General features: G+C 36.3%; 1 protein-coding gene across 1 annotated transcript in view; it reads left to right on the top strand.

Annotated features, from left to right (window-relative positions):
* LOC102601660 (twinkle homolog protein, chloroplastic/mitochondrial) overlaps positions 1 to 22,905 on the top strand; it is a 33,191-nt gene that overhangs the window by 4,209 nt on the left and 6,077 nt on the right. Inside the window, exons 6-17 of the mRNA XM_006360255.2 lie at positions 1,792 to 1,875; positions 3,754 to 3,834; positions 9,272 to 9,337; positions 9,420 to 9,536; positions 10,399 to 10,446; positions 10,538 to 10,623; positions 10,719 to 10,779; positions 11,719 to 11,901; positions 12,755 to 12,886; positions 16,593 to 16,654; positions 19,413 to 19,496; positions 19,758 to 19,889. Coding sequence (XP_006360317.1) covers positions 1,792 to 1,875; positions 3,754 to 3,834; positions 9,272 to 9,337; positions 9,420 to 9,536; positions 10,399 to 10,446; positions 10,538 to 10,623; positions 10,719 to 10,779; positions 11,719 to 11,901; positions 12,755 to 12,886; positions 16,593 to 16,654; positions 19,413 to 19,496; positions 19,758 to 19,889 — 1,136 coding nt within the window. The remainder of the gene's footprint in view (positions 1 to 1,791; positions 1,876 to 3,753; positions 3,835 to 9,271; positions 9,338 to 9,419; positions 9,537 to 10,398; positions 10,447 to 10,537; positions 10,624 to 10,718; positions 10,780 to 11,718; positions 11,902 to 12,754; positions 12,887 to 16,592; positions 16,655 to 19,412; positions 19,497 to 19,757; positions 19,890 to 22,905) is intronic.

Raw genomic sequence — 22,905 nt, 5'->3', positions numbered from 1 at the left:
TTTTCATGTGGCTCGGTATGGATAGTAAGGTGCCGAGGAAGGTGTGTTCTTCACGTGGTTAGCTACTAGAGGGGTGATTTTGACGGTAGAGTCTTAGAAAACGAAAGGTTGTCTGCATGAGTTGGTGTTTCCTTTGTAAGGAGATAGGTGGGGACGTGGACCACATTCTGTCACATTGCAAGTAACCACAAGGTTATGGGAGAATATGCTTAGATGGTTTGGCGTTTCTTGAGCAATGCCAAGATCCGTGAAGAAGTTGATGTTTTGCTGGAACTGGAGCTAGGAGAAGAAGGCACACAACATAGAATGTTGCTCCTCTTGCTTTAATGTGGGTTGTTTGGAATGAGAGAAATATGAAAGCTTTTGAATGGGTGGAGATGAGCTTTGCTCAATTGAGGAGTAGTCTCCGATCCCTTATTTTCTTTTGGTGCACCCATGTAGTTCCTGTTCGTATAGAGGATTGAGTGTCTTTTGGAGAGAATCATATCTTGTAGGTCTGTCCTCTTTTTGGTATACCACTTGTGTACGGCCAAATTGGCCTTGTTATTATCAATGAAATCTTTTACTTGATCAACAAACTAACAAACTGACATATGGTTTGATTTGGTGCAGCTTGGTGTTAAATCTAAAAGACTAACAGTATTTGCTTGGTGTTATATTAAGCATTAACCATACGGAGCTGAAGCAAGACCGACACACTGACTATATGTATTATTTTTCTAGTTTATACATAAAAATTATTTGTTATTTTAAAATTTGTGAATATTTTGTTTACATAGTTTATATTTCTTATCACTTTGGAATGTGGTTTCAATGTTTAAATCTAAGCCTGCTTGTATTCTAATGTCACTGGGTACCCACTGTAACTTCTTATCTAGTTTAAACAAATACTCGATTTTGTTTTTGAAGTTCCTTTCTTGAATGCCTGCTTCGGTTTTTTGGGGCTTTACATTTATAGCTGATTTTATGAATTTCCTAAAAGGCATCTGCAGTTGTCATGGACTCTAAGGTAGATAGGAGGGCTTCTACCTCGTACAAGTTTTAAATATTAACAAAATAGACTCAAAAGACTTGGTGTATTCTGTTTCTTCATCATTTGGGTTTTATTATTTTTTTCTTTTGGTTGAATCTGTAGGATGCCCGTATTAGCAGTGTTCTTGTCTGTTTAAGCAAGCTTTGTAGTGTTCAGAAGACTCCCTTTTGGTGTCTTTGTCTCCAGTTGGAAGACTATCCTCCACTTTGTTGCCCTCCCTGTGGTGGTGCTGCATTTCAAACATTTTGTAGCCCCTATTTTCCTTCTGCATATACCTCCAGTTTCTAAGGCAGAACTGTTGTACCTTCACTATGTTGAGCAGCAACATAGAGTCAACTTATTTGCAATGCACAAGTTTATAATGTAGTAGCATCTAGACCAGAAACCAGAGAAACTAAGAAAAATAGTCGGGGAACCCTACTTTCCCTGATTTATTTGATACTTGGAATTTCTTTTCCTATTATTCCTGTTACTTTTACAAAACTTCCTTCTTGTATCGATAAACCATTGGCCCATCAGTACAAACAGTAGAATCGTGCCTCCGTGATGTTATTGCTACATTTTCTGAAATAGATGGAAAATGCCATTGTAAGGCCCTGTCTGTGATTTTTAGTCACTCTCCAACCTCCAAAGTAAATTGCCGATATCTTATGTGGTTGTCTTCTTTGTTACTCAATATATTGCTTCTTGATTATGTTTTATTTGGACGTGAATTAATGAGCTTTTTATTAGTTGATTTTCTTCTTTCTGCTCTTCAGTTACTCACATACTTTTCTGAGCGAATGATATCAAGAGAAACATTGCGGAGAAATGCTGTTATGCAACAAAGACATGGTGATCAGGTCTGATATCTTGTCATTTTCTTACATACTGCTTGATCAGTTTCTGTTGGTGGCTACCATAGGCCCATAGACCTGATCGCCTTTTGCCGGCATGCTAGAACCCGTAAGAGAAAGATATACCTCTAAATTAGTTATTCAGTTAAGTGTTCTATCAGTGGTGACATACTGGTTGACCAGATGAGTTTATGTGATCCCACTTGGTAGTACAGAAATCGATTCAATCCCTGCCCTTGCATTTGATTTACTATGGAATATCTTAGGATGATACATCTAGAGCTATTCTCCTTGAATAACAGAAGTATAATGAGATTCAATATTCTGCTTGGTTAAATGAATTCAACATTTGGAAAATTCCTCAACTTGTCATAATTTTATCTTGTGCTTGGTTAACATAAAATAGAACCTCATTTTCAAAAAAAAAACATCAAATAGAACCTCATTATTTTTGTCCAAAATGTTGTGCATTTTGATTTATAATTTTGAAGATGAATTTTAGTATTACTTGATGTTTTAGAAAATTTGGATGAGGTTAAAAGCTAGTCAAATTTGAACCACTTTTAGGGGTCGTTTGGTAGGGAGTATTAGGAGAAATAGTCCTTGTATTATGTGTGGTATTATGTAGTACTATGTTTGGTAGGAATTTTGGGCCCATGTATAACTAATCCATGGATTAGTTATACATGGGCCCAAAATTCCTACCAAACATAGTACTACATAATACCACACATAATACAAGGACTATTTCTCCTAATACTCCCTACCAAACGACCCCTAAAAGTGGTTCAAATTTGACTAGCTTTTAACCTCATCCAAATTTTCTAAAACATCAAGTAATACTAAAATTCATCTTCAAAATTATAAATCAAAATGCACAACATTTTGGACAAAAATAATGAGGTTCTATTTGATGTTTTTTTTTTGAAAATGAGGTTCTATTTTATGTTAACCAAGCACAAGATAAAATTATGACAAGTTGAGGAATTTTCCAAATGTTGAATTCATTTAACCAAGCAGAATATTGAATCTCATTATACTTCTGTTATTCAAGGAGAATAGCTCTAGATGTATCATCCTAAGATATTCCATAGTAAATCAAATGCAAGGGCAGGGATTGATATTTTATGGTAAAGAGCGATTTTGTATGATAAAAGTCCTAAGTTGAATGATTTTATTGATGTCAAACAATGTTTAATACCTTTTTTCTATAAATTCTTATAGTTGGTTGACCTTTTGAGATATTAACTTCAATTTATTAAGATGACAATTATTTACCCTCAAATAATTTAAGTGAGAAAATAGTGAACATGGTGATAAAGGCTATAAAAAAAAAATATTGTTCGTCAATTATCTACCTTGACCCAATTACATGTAATAAAAACTCTCATAATAACTCAAGGGTATAATTGGAAAGAAGTTTTTTTTGTAGAGTTTTAAGCCCCACACAAAATTAGGTAGGAAGCAACGAACCAAACACTTGATAAAAATAATCCCTGCATTACTAATCCAAGCATTACCAATCCCTGCATTACTAATCCCTGCATTACTAATTCCTGCACTATTGATCTTTGTACCAAACGGCCCCTTAATCACTTCTTGGCTTATTTTGGTGTTTGGTAACCAAGCGCTTTGACACCAAAATAAGCCAAATGGCATAAATTGGGTACCCTTATGGCTTTTAGCTTCACGAATCACCCCGATTTCATAGCACAAATCAGAGAAAAATCAAATCTGTTCCGTTGTTATCTGTTGGTTGCTTATCATTTTCCGGTTAGCTCCCATATTCAGGAAGGTTGAGATCTCTGTTCAAGGGAGACTCATTTCCTTAATGTAGCTGAGTCACTTTTTGACTATTCAATCATTGATGTAATTTTTTTCCAGGTTGTTATTGCATTTACGTATCGGAGGGATGGAGCACTTGTGAGCTGTAAGTACCGGAACATGACCAAAAAGTTTTGGCAGGTTAGTGTCAGTGTTCTTCATTTGCTACTTAACATATTTATTTCAGTTAAATGTAAAGATACTATGACGTATATATGTATTTTTTTGAGAATGTGAAGACACTATAGAGTACTTCCAAATCATTTTAGTTGAGACTACAGTCTCATGTTTAATACTCGTGCTTGACAGAGGTGAAACCAAGAATCTTGTGTAAATCTCTGCGGTAAGAAAGAGTGCGCGAAATTTCAATCCAAAATGAAAAGCCTGAGGTTCTTAACCAGTATTCTTGATTGGGTATCTTTGGAGAGAACCATATTTTGTAGGTTTCTCCTTGTATATGGCCAAGATGTCCTTGTTATTATCAATGAAATCTTTTACTTGATTAAACTAACAGTGGATCAAATACAATATCAAGTTATTGATAAAGTTCAGATTGCAGCAGTCATGCTTGTCAGTTGTCAAGTTGTCAGCAACCTTGTTCTCTTTATTGTATGTGTTTAATTTCCATATGACCAACTTCAAGCAATGTTAACGTGAAATCATCAATCAGTACTTGGCTAAGTATGCTGGTCTGCTTTCGAAACTATTCATTACTACAAATTTTAAAACTTTTGCTATGACTGTCATCTCAATGTTTGGACCTCTGTGTTCATTCTTAAATATATTCCTATGTCACTCTATTTCTTAGTGCAAAGTATTCAATAATAAATTCTATGAAATTAAAGAAAACGAACCATATAGTTATTGTAATCTTTTTGTTCCTTATTTATCTTTATTACTATGTCACTTTGTTTCTTAGTGCAAAGTATTCAATAATAGAATTTCTATGAAATTAAAGAAAATGAACCTTATAGTTATCATAATCTTTGTGTTCCTTATTTATCTTTGTTACTTTATCCACTATTTAGTATTTTGGGAAAAGGGTCAAATTTGTCCCTTTACTATGTGGAAAATATCTATTTTACCCTCTGTTATACTATCCGTTCAAAAATACCTCACATAAATGGTTCAAATATACCTCTCTCGGTTAAGGATGTCCAAGGTGAACACCCAATTCCATGGGACGCTGACATTTTATGAGGTGGAATGCCACCTCAGTGCCTAATCAATATTACACTTATTCTTCCACAATCTAGTACTAGCATTTTCTTCCCCTCCACCATTGCCATTGTTTACACCACCATGACAACTACTATTTTAATGGATCAATATTTATACTTATATAATAGATATTCAACTGTCAAATGTTTAAAAGTTGCGTAGAGGGATTCAAATAAAAGAAGCGAACTAACTAATTAAAAATAATCAATATTAAGGAGATCAAGGAACGAAGGTTAAGAACCACCATTCTTTGAAGTAATTTAGGACTAATCACTTGCACCTGGAACACTAACATTTGGAAGTGTTGAGTTTTACAAGACAAAAAATACTACATTAATGGAGTCGGGAGAGTGAAGGATGAAATAGGTTTTTACTTAATTTAATGGTAAAAGCGCTGGAGCAATTGTGCAGGAAAATATTTTCTTGGGTTTTTTTTATGTTTTATAATCATAGTGTCCGTGCCAATTTGTGACACCTTTACTAATTCTACGATCTACCTACGACCTTCCACAATATGGGGTAACTTTATCCACCAAGGCTGGGATAGATGAGACGAAATCATCATGGTTTTTGTCTCTGTTGGGATATTTGAACCTGGATGTCGTGGTTGTCAACTCATTTCATTAACCATTACGGTACACCCTTGGATGCAATTTGGTTTTCTATTATCTATTTCGGTTTTAGTTACTTGATATTATCCATAATATGATTATGTTATTGTAGTGCAAGAAAAAGTAGTTTTAATTTTATCAATTTTGTTTGCCAACTATTTATCACCTATTGGCTATTGTCAGTTCAATTTTTTTCTTGGACAAACTTTATATCTCAGAAAATGTTTGTAAAAGTTATCATAATCAACTTTGGTCATTATCTGTGTACTCTCTCCATCCCAATTTATGTATTGTAGTTTGACTTGGCACAAAGTTTAAGAAAGAAAGATTTTTAAAATTTGTGGTCTAAAATAAGTCGATGTTTTGTGGCTATAAATAATTTCATTATGGGTAAAATGGGTATTTTGAGTTAACATGTTACTTAGTATAGAAATGTTTCATCCTTTTTGGGACCGACTAAAAAGGAAAGTGAATCGTATAAATTATGACAAAAGGAGTATTAATTATTACCCATACGACAATATAATGAAAATATTATAATATCTTAATCATTCTATGTATTTTTTCAATTTATTTATTTTTATCATCTTTCAATGTCTCATAGACAATTCCAACTGCTTTTTTTTTTCTCCAAGATAGGTAGTTATTTATCTTTTAAGTCTAAATTTAAATTTGGAAAATACATACAATACCCCCTAAACGTGTCTGAATAAGTTAGTACAAACTCTTATTTTACAAGTGACCTTTTACACCCCTAATCTTGTGTAAAATGGAATACTACCTTAAGACATATAATATCAATTTCATAGTTGGAAGTGATACACACACCCGTGCATAAGTGCCAAGCAGATGACGTGTCAAATATTAACAATTTTTTTTTCTTTTGATTACACCATGTCATTTATTTTTAAAAAATTGCAGTCCCTTTCTTCCCTTCTTCTTCTTTCCTTATTTCACTATTTACAGGGCCATTTTCAATCTCTTAGCAGTTAGCGCATTGTCTTATTTTTATTTTCACATTAGTAACCTTGCTTTTAATTTTCATTTTCGTGTTTTCCGAGCACTATTACAAAGGCAATGTGGTAAACCTTTTTTGAACTTAGATTTCTAGTCCAGTGATCTTTTGATCACCAGAAACCACCTCTTCTCTTTTTCCTTTCTTTTTCGACCCCACCTAGTCGTAAACTATTGCTCCGGCAACTTTTTCCAATAAGGGTACCTTTTTCCGGCAATTTTTCAGGGATTCTTTGGTTCCGTGCAAGCATAGGACAAATCTAAGCTTACCAAAGTGAGTTTCAGTTCACTAATTATGCTGGACCAACCCACAGAGCCGATGTTTTGACCATAACAGAAGGCATCTCAATTATGGAGAACATTGTCGAGGTTCTTTGCTTGCGTCTATGACCCCTGCTACTGTCCGACAACTTCTATGTGACTACCCACCTCTTGGGGTGTCGAAATTTGATGTTGGTGTGAAGTTGAAGGGCGATAAGGGTGGTAAGGAAAGAGGGAGATCGCCAAATGGCGTTGACAAGTCCGACGAAGTGGGTCATCTAAAACTTGACATCGACAAGCTCATTACTGGTGGAGGAGGCACTCATTAGGCCGAGATGGCAGTCATACGTCCATAAACTCTTGAACAAAGAGGGAGAAATAAACATTGTGTTGGAAAATTAAAGCTCTTCCCGTCGTTGTGATTTTGGGTATTGTAGGGGTATATCGGTTGTGGAGATTAAGGGTGATATTCATAAGATGAGTAGGGGAAAGGCAATTGGGCCAGACGAGATTCTAGTGGAATTTTGGAAGAATGCAGACTGGGCATACTTGGAGTGACTGGCTGGTTGTTTAATGTCATTTTTAAGACAACAAAAGTGCCTAAAGAATGGAGGTTGAGTATACTGGTACCCTTGTACAAGAACAAGGGTGGCATTCATAATTGTAATAACTATAGAAGTGTCAGGTATTAACCCACACGATGGAAGTTTTGGAGAAGGTGGTGGAGATGAAAGTTATGAGGGGCATATATATTATTGAGAACTAGTTCAGATTCATGTTGGAGTGATCAACTATGTAGGTCATTCATCTTGTAAGGAGACTGGTGGAACAATATAAGGAGAGAAAAAGGGACTTACACTTGGTGTTCATTGACTTATAAAAAGCATACGACAAGTCTCGAGGAAGGTTTTATGGAGATGTTTGGAGGCTAGAGGTGTATGATGAAGGACATGTATGATGGAGCCAAGACCCGAGTCAATATAGTGGGATGAGACTCATGCTTGGAGGCCAGAGGTGTATGATGGAGACAAGACTCGAGATTAGGACAGCCGACAGTGGGATGAGAGTCTGACCACTTCCCATTGGTGATGGGTTTGCACCAAGGATCACTCTTAGACCATTTTTATTTTCCTTGGTGATGGATGAATTAATGCGGCATATCCAAGGTGAGGTGTCCTAGTGTATGTTATTTGCAGATGACATAGTTCTGATTGATGAGACTCACAATGGAGTTAATGCTAGACGTGAGGTTTAGAGACAAATGAGTCTAAAGGGTTTAGGTTGAGCAGAACCAAGATATAGTACTTAAAGTGCAGGTTCAAGGATGCGTCCCATGAGGCTAGCGTGGAAGAGAGGCTTGACGCACAGGCTATCCATAAGAGATGAAGTTTCAAGTATCTTGGGTCTATAATTCAAGTTAATCAAGAAATTGACAAGGTTGTCACTGACTTAATTAGTGCAGGGTGGATGAAATAGAGGCTTGCATTCGGTGTCTTGTGTGATAAGAAGGTTCCACCAAGAGTTAAAGGTAAGTTCTACGAAGTGGTGGTTGGACCAACAATGTTGTATGGGATTGAGTATGGGCTTGTCAAAACTCACATGTTCAGAATTGAAAGTTGTGGAAATGAGAATGCTGAGACGGATGTGTCGGCATACTAGGAGAGACAAAATTAGAAATGAAGATATTTGGGACAAGGTGAGAGTGGCTTCGCTCGAGAACAAGATGTGGGAGGCAAGGCTAAGGTTGTTCATGCATGTGAAGAGGAGACGCATGGATGCCCTGTGTGAAGGTGTGAGATGTTAACTTTGGTGAGTTTTAGGAGAAGTAGAGATAGGCAGAAGAATTATTGGAGAGAGGTGATTAGACAAGGCATGACACAACTTTAGCTTACTGAGGACATGACATTAAATGGAAGGTTATGAAGGGCACAAAATAGGGTAGAAGGTTAGTAGATAGTTATGTGTTGCCTAGCTTTTTAGTAACTAGTTGTGTGTTGCCTAGCTTTTCTAGTAGTATATGTACACTACTCTTGCAGGCTCTTGTCCTTTAATTTTTGTTACTATCTGTTAATTTTTTCTCATACTTCGATTGCCTTACTATTTTGTCGTAGTGATTATTCATTTCTTTTCAGCAAACTGTCATGCTTTTTAATTTATATTTTTTTGCCCCAAGGGCAGAAGGAGTTCGAAATGACTCTCTCTCGTCCAGTCCATGAAAATGCCCCATGGCTTCTTCGCTTCTTATTTCTTTTTTTGACTGCTTTGAAATGCTTACTCTTGAGTCAATGATCTATCAGAAACAACCTCTCTACCTCCCAGGTAGGGGTAAGGTCTGCGTACACTCTACCCTCCCCAGCCCCGCTTGTGGGATACACTGGGTATGTTGTTGTTATTATTATATTGTTGGATGCGGAAAACTGATACATAAATTGTTATTAGTTGGACCTCATTAATATGCTGTTCATTTGCAGGAAGCTGATACTTTAAAAATATTCTATGGTCTCGACGATATAAAGGGAGCAAGTGATATCATCATTGTAACTTCTGATTCACTCATCATTTCGTTTTTGAAAAGGCTTTTTCACTTCTGGTAATATCTATTGCCTACTCTTATGTTAGGTTGAGGGTGAGATGGACAAGCTTGCTATGGAAGAAGCAGGCTTTCGGAATTGTGTGAGCGTTCCAGATGGCGCTCCTCCATCTATTTCAGATAAAGATTTGCCGCCTGTAGATAAGGTTTTTCTTCTATAGTTTGTCTTAACTATGAATTTTTAAGTAAATGCTTTATCATGAAAACTTTTGTGTTTATGGATCTGGTAACCAACTTTTGTTTATCTTTGAGAAGGATGTCTTATCTCAGCTCATTTCTCATGCATTCAGTTTCTTAGTTTTTAATCAGCCTTTTATGGTTTCTGGCTAGACTCTAGAGTTATAAATTCTAATTTTCTCCTTCTTCTTTTGTCCCCCCCCCCCCCCTCCCCTCCCTAATTGTAGTATGCCCATTATCTTGACCAGTTCATCCTCTTAGGGATTGCTTGGTAAGTTGTATAAGAATAGTGCGGAATATGGTGTATAGTAATGATTGTATTAGTTATGCGAGAGTATTTCTTATGCAGTGTTTGGTTTGGTGTATTTAAAATAAAACATTGCATTTGTTTACAAATACGGTGGAAAGGCTTTGAGGGGTAATTGTTACTTTAACCATGCTAATGCATGCATTAAAACCCCTTGCATTGCTAATACCATGGTTTTCCCATGTATTTAGTTATACATATCATAATACCAAATAGAATCTTGTATTATTATACATAGGTTGAAAAGATGTACCAAACAAAGTATTAGTAGTACACAAAGCTAATGCATGTATTATTTTTTCTAATGCATCCTACCAAACGACCCCTTATTGCATTGTGACCATGTGTACCTTTTTCGATTCATGCATGTATTTACTGTGTATCCTCATCCACATTCTGCTGCTTTTGCTCTATCCTTTATAAGATTGCAGAGAAGAGCTCTGCTCCGTATATTTGTATAATTTAGCTGACATCTTAACATATTGTGGAACTAATGCTCCTTTTGGTGCATTTTGTGAAGCTAGGACACAAAGTATCAGTATCTTTGGAACTGCAAAGAATATTTGGAAAAGGTTTGAAGACCCCTCTTTGCTGTTGATGTTTCCTATGTTATTATGTATCAGTCATGTAACAAGAAAGTTTTTGTTCTTTCACCATTTATAGGCATCTCGCATAATACTGGCAACTGATGGGGATCCACCTGGTCAAGCATTAGCTGAAGAGCTTGCCCGCCGGTTAGGGAGAGAAAGGTCTAGTGTACTTTATTCCAGTGACACTGATGGTAGTTTTGATATATTATACCTTAATAATGAGTGCTCTCAACTTTTTCTCTTTGACAATGTAGGTGCTGGCGAGTTACATGGCCAAAAAAGAGCACTATAGACCACTTCAAAGATGCAAATGAGGTCTTCATGCATGGAATTTTCTTACCTATTTGTTTATAGGAGAAGAAAAAAAGAATTTCTTGAATCAGATCTTTTTTCATACTCCACGAGCTTTCTGATTTTTGATTGACAGTTGTGTACTTTCTCCAAGCCCCTTGGTTGGAATTTGTTCTGTTCAATTTTATATTTTGATTTTTGATATGGAATGCAAGTTTATAGTTAATAGCAGTCTTGTTAAGTCTACTTTAATTTCAAGCACTAGTAAAATTGAGAGTTGTTCTTTTTTTTTTGAAATTAAAATTGAGAGTTTTTTTTTTTTTTTTGAAATTAAAATTGAGAGTTTTTTTTTTTTTTTTGAAATTAAAATTGAGAGTTTTTTTTTTTTTTTTGAAATTAAAATTGAGAGTTTTTTTTTTTTTTTTGAAATTAAAATTGAGAGTTTTTTTTTTTTTTTTGAAATTAAAATTGAGAGTTTTTTTTTTTTTTTTGAAATTAAAATTGAGAGTTTTTTTTTTTTTGAAATTTAAAATTGAGAGTTGTTTTGAATGACATTTCTCTTGTTTCTCAAAGTAGCATCTGTTTGCAAATATTGGTTGCATAACCACTTTGTAGTTCTCTCAATGAAATTACTCCATCTGTTACTGACACACAGTTATGTAATTCTATAGTCGGTTTATATCATGTCTCCACAATAACGTTCTTCCTGGGGAAAAACGAAAACCTCCTTTTTGATAAATATGGACAGGAGGTAAACTATGCTCATGATTTGACATGTGCAAATCTTTGTATGCTAGATCCTTTGTAACCTATTTCTAGCCATTATGAGTTTCGATTTACCAACTGATAATACTTTTCTAGTTGTCTTACTCATTTTAGTGCATCAAAGATACTCATTTCACCTGTTTTCTTTATGACTCTCAGTAACCTCAAGTTTATCCTTCTTCATTTGGGCATTAATAGGTACTTATGTGTCTGGGGCCTGGTGCTCTGAGGGAGGTTATTGAAGGTGCAGAGCTGTACCCAATACAAGGATTATTCGACTTTAAAAATTACTTTACTGAGATTGATGCATATTATCACCAAACAATTGGCTACGAGCTTGGGGTTCCAACTGGATGGAGGTCCTTAAATCAACTATACAATGTGAGTGGGTTCTTATTTGGGAACTAAGTGTGTCTCTAGTCCCTCAGTACTTAAATAGGATAGGGATATATGTGTATTCATGCCAGGGATGCCAGCTATGTTGTAGGGGTTTGTGATATACCAATTAGATTTGACAATTATGTAAAGAAAGTTTAATGGAAGGTTTTCTTTTTGGGTATACTTTTGGAACATATGTGATATCCCAGTTAGCATAGATAATCTTCTTTGTATTAGATTCTCTTCATTTTTTGTACACTTTGTATTAGAGGATTTTGTGTATCACTTCAATAAGGTTATTTACTTAATCAAGTCCCCAAGGAGGTGGTCTAGCAGTTGAAAAGTTGGAGTGGCAACCTTGGCAATCAAAGTTCGAAACCAACAGAGCAAACACAAGGTTATTTCTTCCCATCTGCCTAATCTTGGTGGGCTGAATTACCTAGTACTCCTGTTGGTGGGAAGTAGTAGGTACCTGGTGGAGATTAGTGGAGGTGTGCACAAGCTAACTTGAGCACCAGTGTTATCCAAATAAAATAGTTACTTAAATTACAAGGCAAAAAAGTAACATAGTGAACAAAAAAAAGATGAGAGATTCTGGGGAATGGAGAGGGATGGTACAGTGTTAACTGGCCTTGTGACACTAGTATATTACCTAAAGACAAGGTACTGAAGTAAAGAACCAAAACGACTGAACTGTCCCCGAGAAATGATACATAATCCTATTCTTCAGCATAACATTCTGAAAACGTATTATTACTCTAGATTGAGACTTATTATTGGCATACCATCATGAAACCAAGACATGAAATTCTACAGCCTGGCTGATTTTTGTTTCTTTCTTGTTGATTCTGTACAGGTTGTTCCTGGAGAGTTGACTATTGTTACAGGAGTCCCAAACTCGGGGAAGAGTGAGTGGATTGATGCTCTTTTATGCAATCTCAATCACAGTGTTGGCTGGAAATTTGCACTTTGCTCTATGGAAAACAGGGTAGGAACTTATAAATCTGTTTCTCATCATATCAAGCTAGGATAAATGAGAGTGATTGAATTCATTAGAAATTAGTTGCTGAGTTGGTTTTGCTACCTCAGTTAACTAGATGAGGCTTGTGATAAATGGATCCTACGAAGATTCTTAATTGTTACCCTCTAGAAAGATTTATTGGTAGTATAGCATTGCAGGATGTCATGCAAAAGATAACATATTTCTGCATTATCTGGATCTTCTATTTTACTCAAAAAATTGAAGTTCCAAGATATATAACCTGCACAAGGATTAGATTGCTTAAAGTTTTATGGGGTATTTCTAAAAAAAATAAAAATAAAATAAGTGATTTACTTTTGTGCCTTGCTTATTGGTTGAAGATTGCCTAGATCCCTAAGCCATTCTGCAATTTGGATAAGCATAAGTAATGTTTTAGTCCTACTGTACTAACTAGGTGTTGAGAGAATCCTTAAGTCAAACCGTTACAGTCCTACTTGTCTTTACAAGCTTGTTTGGTTTGTGTAAGCTGTATTAGTTTTAATTGTGTCAACTCCATTAATCAACTATTCATGTGTGAGTTTCACATTCATATGTGAGTTAATATTATCGTATGAAGCCTAAAAAAGTTTATCCTCCCCATATTGGTGCGGGGTGGTGTTAGATACAAAAGGGTTCCGGCATCTTAATGGATGATGATGGTAAAGAAGCTAGAGCAAAGAGTCAAATTCGGATAGGTTGTTGAGCATTGGTGCGCTGAAAGAGAAGTCAATAAGTTAGTGGATACTACAAAGAGGAGGTGAGTTGATATTAGGTCATTGTATGTCTACAAGACATTAAAGAGACGAGAAAAAGGCAACTAACTTGGAATACAGTTTTGTCGATAAAGAAGTCAGCAGAGTTACTGGATATCTTAGAAAGGGAAGAGTTGATGTTCACAGTTCACACAAGTTAATCCAACGTTTTAAATTAAAATATCATGGTCTTATGGTATATATGTAAAAGTACAAAGAGTGAGAATTAGCATTGAGCTAGTATTTAAGGGTAAAGTTGAAGTAAAAAAGAATTGGTGAAAGGGGTGAGGGTTTGACCACTATGTTTCAACATATACACAAGATGAATATCGTGTAAATTTGGATATTAAGTCGTGCAACTTTAGACAAGATTTGAAATAATTACATCCAACAAAACCACAACAGGGATAAACTGAGAGAAGATTGTCCGAGTTGGTTTGACCATGTCTTACATTGATATCCCAAAACACTGGTTTATAAGTGACGACATTACAGTGATGAAAGGTATTAAAAGATACGAATCACATGGAAGAAATTATCTCATGTTTTTTTTTGATAAGTGCATTCCTCATTGATGTCGGTGTCGCATGAGCCTGGCCAGCCCAAAAATTATCTCAAGAATATCAATCTGTTGAAAATTAGCAGATTACTATTGGGTTTTGTCTTATATTGGTGTTGGTTGGTGTTATATTTTCTGACTGGTTGAACCAATAGTATGATCAGACCACAGTTTAAGTGCTTGTTAAAGTTCCTTTTCCTTCTGTTGAGGATGCATGAGTCTGTCAACATGAAGAGAGACCACGAGGTGTCCTGTTGTATCAGGTTTTAATTGAGAACTGTGTGTTAACTGTCTCTCATGAGTCATGAACAACCAAAGATGATCACTTCTGACAAGATTACTTGCATTGTGATTATTGTGGAAAGCCAAGACATACAAAGGAGACATATTGAAAACTACATGAAAGAACAACAAGAGGTCATGGGGGGAAACGTGGGCCCATCAAGGGGTTTGGCTAATATTGTAGAAAATGTGGAGACATTCAGGGGAATGGTTTCAGGAGAAACTTTGTCTTCGGATGAAATTTAGCATCTTTGCTGACTCCTGAAATTTTACTTACCTCTGTTGCCACATCCTAAGTTGCTCAGACTTTTTACTTTTGGCGCCACACTCATGTTGACACAACATCGGTGTGGGATTCTTACCAGATCTAGTTAATCAATTTTGGGTACTTAGACCAAAATTGATAGAGAAATTCAAGACACATGCAATGATTTCTGAAACATCAAAACATAAGTTAGGGAAATCATAATTTAGGCATATGTTTTTTTCTATCGTCAAAAATATTTGGATTAGAAAGTCAACATCCAGAAGGTGCTTTAATGATATTTACAAGTCAACATCACTGCTAAGTGCTAACTGCGCAATAAACTCAAGAAGTCTATCATGACTTCTATGTCATTTGGAATAGTCATCTCACACAAAAAAGTAAGAGATGCATTTGTGCTTAATAATAATGACAGATTCATACTTGCTCTCAAAAAGTCGTGCATTCCTTTCCTTCCAAATTGTCCACCATAATTTAGGCATATTTTCATAACTTTGATATTTGAATTATTTTAGCCGAATCCTGCATCTGTATCCATATCCTCGAATCTTAAAATTTAGATCATGAAGGATCCAACCTCTACATCTGCAATCATATCGGACGCCTATCCCCTAGTCCGAGCAACTTAAACCATATCTAATTATATGCAATCAGGTACAACAAACCTTGCTGCTCACTGAATGAGGATTTTAATTGTTAGAAATCTCTTAACTCCTCATGTTGTCTTGGGAAATCCTCTCACCTAATGAGCTATTTTTCAGGGTTGAGTTAGGCCCAAAGTCTTTTTTTTTTTTTTTATCATGATATTAGTATCAAACCCATTCCAATTTCGGTTTACTCGATGTTGGGCCTCCATATTATGTGTTTACACTTTAGTTGGTAGGTCTAAGACGTGCAACAAGGTGGTTAAAGTCCCACATTGGTTGTCGGATGCAAAACTGGTCTCCCTTTTATCGTCTTAGACACTCCTCACCTTATGAGCTAGCTTTTGGGATAAAGTTAGGCCTAAAGTCCATCTCTTATTAGTAATGAACAAGTTAAAGTGGAGCATAGTGATATGGAGAATTCATATAGCCGAATCCAACCCGATTGTTATTTAGGCATAGATGATGTTGTATCAGTCATGTTAATTTTTGGTGTTTGATTGTGTTAAAGTCAAACTTTGAGCTAATAATGACAGGTATACCAACGAAGTTAGTTAATTTCAAATAGATTATTTAACAGTCACTTATTAGAATAATCAGATTCAATTTATGCTGTCAAACCAAGTAATCCTACGTCTTGAATTCTTGTGAAACAAGATGAAAATATTGCTTAAATAATGTTTCAGCTCGTGTAGTTTTGTTTTGGACCGATGTTAATACTTGCATTATTGTGTTGCCACCCCAAATGCTTCAAAGGTTAATTGTGTTTAGAATGGTTTCCCAATCACGCCTCTGACCATAAAATGAAATGTGAATAACCCGTCCTACTCTCTTTGAAAGAAGGGGCGCTTTCGGTTTTGTCGGTGCGTGAAAGAATTTTTTCTTCTCCATATTACTTTATCTTTCTTGAGTTTTATCATAGTCAACTATCACCTTAGTTTTTCTTTAGTGCTAAATGTGAGCTTTTAAAATCTGTGAGAAAGAGCTGTTTTACAGCCCAGCCTTCACCGTTCACTAAATATTATTTCATAAAATTAGGGTATTCCACTTTTTTTTTCTTTTTTACCAGAGTAAGGAACAACGTACGCTTCAGCGCATTCACCCTTGCCCAGTTTTGTTTGCTTGTTTTGCTTGTTTTTTCTTACTTTCTTTTTGCTTTACTGATCTGTAGGTACGGGAGCATGCTAGGAAACTTTTGGAGAAGCACATAAAGAAACCTTTTTTTGATGTGAGGCAAGTAGGAAACATCCTATACTTCTTAAGTCTCTGTCATTTTCTTTTTAGTATTGCTACATGCAAGCAAGATGCCTTGCAACATACTTGTTGCATTACACCTTTTTAATTACATATTCGGTATCATTGAGAAAATGGAGATGGTGATAAGTTGCCTATTTGTACTCTAATTTGTATAATAGAATGTAGTATCATTCAGGCATTAAGTTTATAAGAATGTTGAGAAGACAGAGAATGGAAGTGCTATCTATATATTTAGAAGCTGTTTGACAAACTATATTTATGTGGAATAGGAGAAAAACATAAAATTCTCATGTTGTCTCATGTTGTTTTATACCTTTTGGTTGTTAGGTAGTTAAATAAAATGGAAGGGTGATTCTTTGTCTCCATTTCTTTTCATACTAGCTAGGGAAGGAATGAGCTACCTATTGAATAAGGCAAGGGGTGTCTGGCTTACTCATCAACTGGAGGAAAAACTTGTTATTTCTCACCCAATGAAGTCACACAGACAACACAACAATTCTAGGTGGAGAAGTTTGTACTTTACCAACTACTTATTTAGGATTGCCACGGGGTGAAATAATTAAATCTAAAGGAATTTGGGACGTGTTATTAGAAACTATGAGAAGAAATTGGCTAAATGAAAGATTTAGTACTTATCTCTTGGTGGTAGGTTGACACTCATTTACTAAGTCTTAGATGCTCCTCCTACATACATGATGTCATTAAGAGGTTGGACAGTATTAGGATGTCATTAAGAGGCTGGACAGTATTAGGATAGCATTCCTTTGGTAAGGTAACAAAGAAAAGAAAGGGTTTCATCTAGTCAAATGGAAAGCTCCGACTTTTGGAAAGAAATTTGGGGGTCTGGGAATTAGGAATTTAAAGATTCACAATAAAGCTTTGAATATGAAATGGGTGTGGAGACTTACCAATGAGAATCAGTCATTGTGGGGTAAAGTTATAAATGTATAAGATGAGGAGGAAGACTAATGGGCGACTAAGGTGGTTGATACACCAGATGGGGTTAGTATATGGAGATCCACTGGGGCCTTTTGGAGTGAAATGAAGAGCAAACCAAAGATCAAAGTTTATGATGTTAGCAAAACTAGCTTTTGCGAGGCTATTGACATGGCATACAGGCATAGGGACTCTAAAATCACACTTTCCAGACATATTCAGTCTTGTGCTTACCAACAGAAGACTATAGAAGAAATGTGGATACCTCAAGATTGGGATATTACTTTCAGAAGATCACTCAATGATTAAGAAATGGACAGGATAAAAGTTTTATATCATCCTTCAGTGGGTTATAGGCAGGGTAAGCGTATTGAGGTGGCAAGGTTGCAACAGTGGTGACTTCAAGGTGAATGTAGCACACAAGATGATGAATCAGTCTAATCAGTAGATTGATAACTGGACTTGGAAGCATATTTGGAGAACTAGTATCCCACACAAAGTAGCTTATTTTGTGTGGCTCTTGGCTAAGAAAGCTGTCCTCACCAAGAACAATTTAATGAAAATAAAGATCATGATGTGTCCCAGATGCTTTCTGTCTTTAGTTAAAGCAGAGTTCGCCATCTATGCCTTCATTGCAAAGTGACAGAACAACTGTGGAGAATTTTATTTGACCTGAAAGGCATATTCTGGATAATGCCCGGAAGATTACAAAAGCTTTATAGAGTTGGGAAGAAGAAGGATCTATGGCAAATAACAGAAGTAGATGGAGAATTGTCCCTACTTGCATCTGGTGGACAATCTGGAAGGATATGTTTTGAAAATATAGAGAATCTAAGTTGCTTGGACTCTTCACTTTTGGTGTAGCACCCGTGTCGACACGACATGGGTGTGGGTGTGGGATCCGTGTCCGATTTGGTCAACTGATTCTGGGTACTTTGACCAAAATCGATGGGGAAAGTCTGGACAGTTTTAATGATTTCTGTAACCAATACAAAAGCTAAGGTGAAATTAAAGAAAATGGAATACCTTTTATATAGAAATTCTATGTCACTCCTTTTCCTATTATCTCCTTCCAGGATTCTCCTCAAGTTCTCCACATAATATCTCATAATTTAGGTTTTATAACTTTATTTTTAGATATTTTAATTATTTTTAGGCGAATCCCCGCACCCGTATCCATACATGGATCCATATCCCCGAATCTTAAAAATTAGATCATGAAGGACCCGACCTCTAGATTTGCACCCGTATCGGACACCCGCACTTGAGTCCGAACAACTTAGTAGAGAATAGTATGCAGAAGATCAAATTGATCTGTCTTTTTATATTCAACTTTTGGTGTAAACAGATATACTTGGATGATACTGATTCTATTATGATGTTCTAGAGTCAATATAAAGGTAAGTGAGTTTATCTTCTGGAGTACAATTGTAAATATGGTTACAGTACAACCCATGTACTATTTTGCGCACCTTATCTTATACACACAATATTAACCGGTTTCCAAAAGAATAATAATTTAGGTATCATAAACAAGCTGCTTCCCATTCTTGCAAATGTGTGGCACATGTTTGAAGCTTTCATTCTTTGCAAGCATAGCTTACTGGTTGGACCGACAGCCTTTTTTTTTATCTTTCTAGAATATCAACCCACTATAACTTCTCTTTCAGTTTTTTTCCTGTAAGCAAAACTTGACTTTCTGTTGCACAAGAGAAATATCTTACTCATACTTCTGAAATTATTTATCTTTTATTCATTGTTAATTTGCATGTTAATGTTTTGATCATTGGCAATGCAGATATGGGGAATCTGTTGAACGGATGAGTGCTCAGGAGTTTGAAGAGGGAAAGCAATGGCTCAGTGATACATTTTTCCTCATAAGGTGATGGTGGCAGTTTCCTAAAATATGAATCTTGACGCTTGCCTAATGATCTGACTGACTTCTATTTGGAACTGACTTATGTTCTCTAAGCTTACTCTCCATGTTTCGTAGTTCAATTTAATGACAATCCTGGAAAAATCTTTTTCTTTTTTTATTTGAATCTCGTATTCTGAAGAAGTTTACTTCTTGAGCTATCTTTTCTTTTTTTTTTGTTTGTATCTCTTTTTTCTTCACTAACCAGAAAGTAGGTTAATTGAACAGGTGTGAGAATGATTGCCTACCGAATATTGACTGGGTTCTCTCGCTTGCAAAAGCTGCAGTTTTAAGACATGGGGTGAATGGACTTGTAATTGACCCATACAATGAACTTGATCATCAACGTCCTTCAAGCCAGTGAGTAACCTTTTATGCATATTTTATGGTTGGTGAATCCATATTAACATGCAGTCTCCTGATTATCCCAGGATAACAAAATGTGTAGCTCAATTTTAAAATGCTTCTTGCCGCCTGTTCTTGGTAGTTGCTTGAGGATATATTGTGCTGATACCTTGTATAGGGTGAATTTCTACGTTCTCTTTGCATTTTCTCCTCGCTTATATTTGTTTGCTACCACTATTCTTTTCCTCATACTGCTGCCATCTGATGCTCCATTTAAAAGCAATCTTTTGGTAGTCCATTCTGCTGAAGGATCTTGACAGGCTAGCAGATTCCAAGAAGTAGAGCAAGGAAAGTGAAATTCCAAAAGATTCATGGATTCTTGTCTTTGTTGTGCTTCGAAAATCAGAAGATGTGTTCTTTGAATTTTTAAATGCAAGAGAGAATGATATGGCCATAAGTGAAAGAAGGGAAATCTTTCCTTTCCTATTGTTGAGAGTGTAAATACGGAAGGTTCTTATATTATCTAGAAAGGTTAATCTGTGTAACTTTGTGATTAAGAGAAATATAAGATGTAGGGTTCTTGTACACACTATTTAAACCCCAAGCTTTGCCGGAATAATCAAACTGTGCAATTCTTAGAAAACCTTTTCTCCTATTTGTCTTATTGTTAAAACACTTAAGCTTTTGGTAGTTATTGAATCGAGTGAACTAAATTGAAGGGACTGCTTGTGAGGTTTTGATGGACTGGGGTTTGTACCGCTCTCTGGTCTCCCGATTTTGCTTCATGAATTTTTAAGAGCTAGATGGAGTTGGATGCAGTCTTGTAAAATCTAGGTGAAGTAGGGTTTGGCTCTTCAGATGGCTAAGGCGAGGCAAGGTGGAAGAAGCAGCTGCTTCTTGGATAGAAGGAGTTGGATGCAGTCATGTAAAATCTAGGTGAAGTAGGGTTTGGCTCTTCAGATGGCTAAGGCGAGGCAAGGTGGAAGAAGCAGCTGCTTCTTGGATAGAAGGAGTTGGATGCAGTCATGTAAAATCTAGGTGAAGTAGGGTTTGGCTCTTCAGATGGCTAAGGCGAGGCAAGGTGGAAGAAGCAGCTGCTTCTTGGATAGAAGCGTGAAGCATTCCCCTTTTTCTTTATTTTGTTTCTTATAGAAATATTGACTTTTAGTTGGAACAGTGGTGTTAAGGAGTAGAGAGAGAAGGCTCCCAGGCACTACCCCCAAGGTAATTTCTTAGAGCCGATTTTCAAGCTGGGGTCCTGAATCCGGTGGACTTCTGATCACTGGAAAATATCTTTCCATCCTTTCTACCATTCTTCCCTTTTTCCCTCATTTACAGCTACCAAAATTCGATGGGGGAGAACAGAATGTATTTTGCGGTGGGGTCGGAACCTTGGTACGACTGGGTGGAACACAGCCGTAATCTGATGCGAAGAATGACATTCAACAAGAAAACCATGGAGTGGATTTGTTACTTCCTACAGGAAACTTCAAGGGTTAAAGAAGCACAGACGAGGAGATGAAAACTTAAGGAGCATTATGCACTATTTTTCTGTTCAAGGGAAAACAACAATTTCAGCAGATTTATAAGTATTTTTTCGGTACAAGGAGACAACAGATCTGTCATTATTATCCCTGAAGTGACATTAAAGGCTTGATATAGGGATATCACGTTTAAGATCAACAGATTCATCAAAAAGATGCAAGTCTGACCGGAAGACAGACCCAGAAATTCCATATGCTGAAACTGTCAGAACCAGTAAATGGCAATCGAAGGGGGCAAACGGAACATTGATCAGTACAAGCGACAATAAAATCACCATAACTGAGGGGAAAGCATCGGCTGAGAGCGATGACATGGGCAGATGTGTGGTCAGTCATTTTAACAGTGATTTGAATGAAAAACCAACACTATCAGATATAAGAAGGTGGTTGGTGTCTACTTGAAAGAACGCATTCAGGGTGAACATTTACGAAATGGCTGACAGTCAATTTTTGTTTAAGTTCTTAACAAAATACATGGTGGAACATGTTCTTCAAGGGGAGTGGAGCTGGAGAAAAGAAAAAATCTACTTGGAGTGGTGGGCTCCAGTCGCTGGATGTTGTTTGAATGGATGACAAAGAGAATGAACTTGGGTCAAAGCTATGGGTCTCTTCACCTTTGGTCAGATAGATATCTAAAGCCATCAGAGAGCAGTGTGGAGGATGGTTAAAAATGGAGGAGACATCTCCGGAAAACCATCTTCAATGGGCAAGATTAAAAGTGAAGGGAGACAGTAGCAGCATTCCAAAGGAGGTGAAGATTGAGGAAAAAGGGTTAATTTTTATTGGAAGATGAGAAAAACAAGGCTCTGGCTACTCTGGAAGAGATAGAGTAAGGTGAGAGGGTGCTTCCTGATGAAGAATAAGCAGAAATAGAGAGGAATTTTATCAAGAGGTAACTGGAAAAAGTGGCAAAGTCTGAAGAATTATTTTGCTGATAAAATCCCAGAGTTTTGTGGATCGAACAAGGAAACAAGAAACACAAAAAAAATTCATTAGCTGGCTAAGGCTTAGAGAAGGTTCAAAAATATTGACAAAATGTTAGCACTCCTTGGCTCCTAAAGGCTTACAATAGTAGTTATTTGCAGCATCTCATTCCAGTAGTAGTTATTTGTAGTTTTGGACTCCAGTGATGTTAGGAAACCGTGTCCTAGTTTCTAGGGGTAGTTATCTTATCAGTATTGTATTTAAACTCTATGTTTATCATATGAAATCTAAGCAGAAACTTATTCCAGTTTAAGTACTTTAACTCATGAGATTGCAGCTTCTCTTTTAACGAACCAGCACCGTAGGTCGTGGGAAGAAAACGTCAGATTCATTTTGCAGCGTCCCCATAACTAGATCCATATCAGGGGATCATAAAAACTTGGTATCAGAGACGGAAGTTATGGGAAACCAAAATACCAAGGAGGTTTTGGCATTAAGAACCTTGCAGCCCACAACAAAAGTATGATGATGAAGTGGCTTTGGAGATGCAACATTGAGAAAAC

This window comes from Solanum tuberosum, unplaced genomic scaffold (assembly GCF_000226075.1).
Source record: "Solanum tuberosum cultivar DM 1-3 516 R44 unplaced genomic scaffold, SolTub_3.0 scf00320, whole genome shotgun sequence".
Lineage (NCBI taxonomy): Eukaryota > Viridiplantae > Streptophyta > Magnoliopsida > Solanales > Solanaceae > Solanum > Solanum tuberosum.
Note: the sequence above shows the minus strand (reverse complement) of the source record. Positions and strands in the feature narration are given on the sequence as shown.